General features: G+C 39.8%; 1 protein-coding gene across 3 annotated transcripts; it reads left to right on the top strand.

Annotated features, from left to right (window-relative positions):
• Positions 1 to 4,263, top strand: LOC108456783 (FT-interacting protein 3). Of its 3 annotated transcripts, XM_017755447.2 has the most exons (3): positions 1 to 716; positions 1,170 to 1,232; positions 1,608 to 4,263. In XM_017755447.2, the coding sequence occupies exon 3, from the start codon at positions 1,641 to 1,643 to the stop codon at positions 3,966 to 3,968; it is 2,328 nt and encodes a 775-aa protein (XP_017610936.1). In that variant the 5' UTR covers positions 1 to 716; positions 1,170 to 1,232; positions 1,608 to 1,640; the 3' UTR covers positions 3,969 to 4,263. The 3 variants fall into 3 exon arrangements, with proteins under 3 accessions (XP_017610936.1, XP_017610935.1, XP_052874643.1); XM_017755446.2 differs by lacking the exon at positions 1,170 to 1,232; XM_053018683.1 differs by having other exon boundaries at positions 1 to 1,232.

Below are 4,263 nucleotides of genomic sequence, written 5' to 3'. Positions count from 1 at the left end.
TTTTTGTTGCCTTCTCTCTCGTCAATTGTGCAGCAGTTGGAGTCGTAGTGGTGGTCGCAACTTCATTGCCAATGCTGCTGCCTGTGGGAGCCCTTTCCATTTATTTGTTTTTTTAAATTGAATTTTAAAGAAAAATAAATTTCTTTCTTTCGTATCAAAATTTTATTTAAAACCCACCTAAATTTTTACCGCTCATTCACGTCTTTAGAAGAGTAGAGTTTTGACGTTTGTTTTTTTCCCATGTAGACCTTTTTCTTTTCGCTACCTTCCCTGTCTCTTCTCTCTTTCTTGCTGTTACATATGGACCCGGGTCTCGGGTCATTTTTCCTCGGGTTCGCCATCAAGTTTGCTGCTTTTTTTTTTTTTAAACCTAACTATAAAATCAAAAAATATTTTATTTGTTGTCCTGTATTTTCATTTTTCTCTTTCTAACTCTCCTTTTTTCTCTATACCCTTCTAGTTAGAAAATCAGTAACTCAGAACTCTCCAAATTCCAGCGCTGTTATTTACCACCGTCAGCCACCACGCTTACCGTCGGTCGCCGCCCAATCTTTTTCTCTTATCACTAGCCCTTGTTTTGGACATCCACTTTACAGTTTTGGTCTCCATTTCTCCAAAAAAAAGAAAAAAAAAAACTAGATATTTCTAAATTTACAACTTAAGCCCGAAACTTAAAGGCCGGCCGTCGTCTACCGTTGGATCATCCCTAAATTTCAGTATGTTTTTCTTCTACGATTAAACTTTGTTTTCATCGTAGGTATCTTTTTAAAAAATAAAATCCTCAAGCCGAATATGCGAATCTTTTCTTTTTTGGTGTTTGTTTTTTCTTGTTTTGATTTTGTTGGTGAGTGTGGTATATTCTTAAGGGGAGTGTCTTTGTAGTTGTGCAAGGGTCGATGTAAGAAGTAAATGATGATTGCTTTGTTGTTATAGACACAAATATGGAACAAGGTTTGGTTATGGAAGTGGAGATCAGATCCATGACTTAGGATGGTTGTTTTAACCTGTTAGTTTAGAGTAAAAAACAAGTTAGACATCTACATATTTTCCATGCATTTTTTTACTAACCAAACAGAGATTAGTTGTAGTTTCTCTGCTTTTAACATCTCTTGGTAGTTGGATCTAAAAGCTTCATTTTTCATATTTTCATGCTTTTTCTGGAATCAAAGTTGGCAGATCTGAAAGCTTAAAGGGAGTCAGTCTGTTTACGCTTCTCACTTAAAAAAACTGGTGTAAGTTTCGTGCATGTCTGTCTTCCATGCTTACCTTCTATGACTGGTTTTTGCGTCTTATGTATAATCTATTGTCGTTTTGAGTTCATATAATTAATTGGATGTAACTTCATTTATAATATTTGGTGTCGCTTTAAATGTTGAATCTTTGGATATTCTCTTTCTTTTTCACTTCTTTTTTAGTTTCCATGGCATTTAGGGAAACTCAGGGTTCCCCCCCCCCATTTTTAAATGACGATGTTGTTCCGATCTTTTAGGTTCTTTCAAAACATTTGAATTTTTGAACTGATTTTTCCTTCTTTCGTTATTTAACGGGTGATATTGAACTTTTATTTGGGGGGGGATATGTAGTTAACCATCGGACTTTATTTCCAGGTTTTTCTTGGGTCTCTTTGTTTGTTTCCAAAGATGATGCCCCGTCCTCCACCTGAAGATTTCGCCCTCAAAGAGACCAATCCCCACCTTGGTGGTGGAAAGGTCAGTGGTGACAAGCTTACTAGTACTTATGACTTGGTAGAGCAGATGCAATACTTGTATGTACGGGTTGTAAAGGCGAAGGATTTGCCAGGGAAAGATGTTACAGGTAGTTGCGATCCTTATGTTGAGGTTAAGCTTGGAAACTACTTGGGTAAAACTCGCTTTTTTGAGAAAAAGTCGAATCCTGAGTGGAATCAGGTGTTTGCATTTTCGAAAGATAGGCTTCAGGCTTCATTGCTTGAGGTTACAGTTAAAGACAAGGATTTTGTGAAGGATGACTTCATTGGGAAGGTTTTCTTTGATCTCAATGAGATTCCCAAAAGGGTTCCACCAGATAGTCCACTGGCACCGCAGTGGTATAGGTTGGAGGATAGGCAGGGAAATAAGGTTAAGGGGGAGTTGATGTTGGCTGTTTGGATGGGAACTCAAGCTGATGAAGCATTTCCTGAAGCGTGGCATTCTGATGCTGCTTTTGTTAGCGGAGCTGATGGTCTGGCCAATATTCGATCTAAAGTGTATCTCTCTCCAAAGCTTTGGTATTTGAGGGTCAATGTGATTGAGGCTCAGGATTTGCAGCCAGGTGACAAGGGTCGGTATCCTGAAGTTTTTGTGAAGGCTATTTTGGGAAATCAGGCTTTAAGGACTAGGATTTCTCAGGCCAGGGGTATTAATCCAATGTGGAATGAGGATCTAATGTTCGTGGCAGCAGAACCTTTTGAGGAGCCTCTAATTTTGAGTGTAGAAGACAGGGTTGCTCCTAATAAGGATGAAGTTTTGGGTAAGTGTGCAATTCCTTTACAATATGTAGACAGGAGGCTTGATCATAAACCTGTGAATAGTAGGTGGTTTAATCTTGAGAAGCATGTTATTATAGAAGGAGAGAAGAAGAAAGAGACCAAGTTTGCTAGCAGAATTCATATGAGGATTTGTTTGGAAGGTGGCTATCATGTTCTGGATGAGTCTACCCATTACAGTAGTGATCTTAGGCCAACTGCAAAACAGTTGTGGAAGTCTAGCATCGGGGTTCTGGAATTGGGGATTCTTAATGCACATGGCCTAATGCCAATGAAGAATAAAGACGGAAGAGGGACGACTGATGCTTATTGTGTTGCAAAATATGGTCAAAAATGGGTACGAACAAGGACAATCATCGATAGCTTTGCACCCAAGTGGAATGAACAGTATACATGGGAGGTTTTCGATCCTTGTACTGTCATAACTATTGGGGTGTTTGATAATTGCCATTTACATGGAGGAGATAAGGCTGCAGGAGCAAAGGATACTAAGATCGGGAAGGTGAGAATTCGACTCTCCACTCTTGAAACTGATCGGGTTTATACTCACTCATATCCACTTCTGGTGCTACATCCAAACGGGGTAAAAAAGATGGGTGAAATTCACTTGGCTGTGAGGTTCTCATGCTCTTCCTTGCTTAATATGATGCATATGTACTCACATCCTCTCTTGCCAAAAATGCATTACCTTCATCCATTGACTGTTAGCCAGCTCGATAGCTTGAGGCACCAGGCCACACAGATTGTGTCAATGAGGCTAGGACGAGCAGAGCCACCATTGAGAAAAGAGGTGGTGGAGTATATGCTAGATGTTGGTTCTCACATGTGGAGCATGAGGAGAAGCAAAGCCAACTTTTTCAGAATTATGAATGTTTTGGGTGGGTTAATTGCTGTTGGAAAATGGTTTGATCAGATATGTAATTGGAAAAGCCCAATTACAACAGTATTGATTCACATCTTGTTTATCATACTGGTCCTCTATCCAGAGCTTATTTTGCCTACAATTTTCCTCTACCTGTTCTTGATTGGGGTTTGGTATTATAGATGGCGACCAAGACATCCTCCTCACATGGACACACGCCTTTCTCATGCAGATTCGGCACATCCTGATGAACTGGATGAAGAGTTTGACACATTTCCTACTTCCCGCCCATCAGATATTGTCAGGATGAGATATGATCGACTGAGAAGTATTGCTGGGAGAATTCAGACAGTGGTTGGTGATTTAGCCACACAGGGTGAGAGGCTGCAATCTCTTTTAAGCTGGAGAGACCCAAGAGCCACCGCTTTATTTGTAATTTTCTGTCTGGTTGCTGCTATAGTTTTGTATGTCACACCTTTCCAGGTTGTGGCTCTTCTAGCAGGATTTTACATTTTGAGGCATCCAAGGTTCCGCCATAAGCTTCCTTCAGTGCCTCTCAATTTCTTCAGGAGGTTGCCTGCAAGAACTGATTCCATGCTATGAACAAGAATGATATCATGTGCAGTTTCCCGGAGGTGGTATGGAGTTGGGATTTTCCCCATGTTGATTCAGAAAAGAAGATTGAGAAACAAAAGGAGCTTGTTTCTCCTCTAATGTTCAGCAACAGGTGTTGTGTTCTGGAATGATGTGTAACCTTCCCCTGAAGGTAGTAGATTTTGTGGATTTGTGTTCATTTATGTTATCTATATGATTTCTGTTTTAAAACTGAGTTTATCGTGATTAATCAATGTTCATTGTAATTTTTTAGGTTGTGATTGGAATCTAGGCAATGCTAAAA

Source organism: Gossypium arboreum, chromosome 9 (assembly GCF_025698485.1).
Source record: "Gossypium arboreum isolate Shixiya-1 chromosome 9, ASM2569848v2, whole genome shotgun sequence".
Taxonomy (NCBI): Eukaryota; Viridiplantae; Streptophyta; class Magnoliopsida; order Malvales; family Malvaceae; genus Gossypium; species Gossypium arboreum.
The sequence above is the reverse complement of the archived record's forward strand: the minus strand, read 5'-3'. Positions and strand labels throughout refer to the sequence as shown.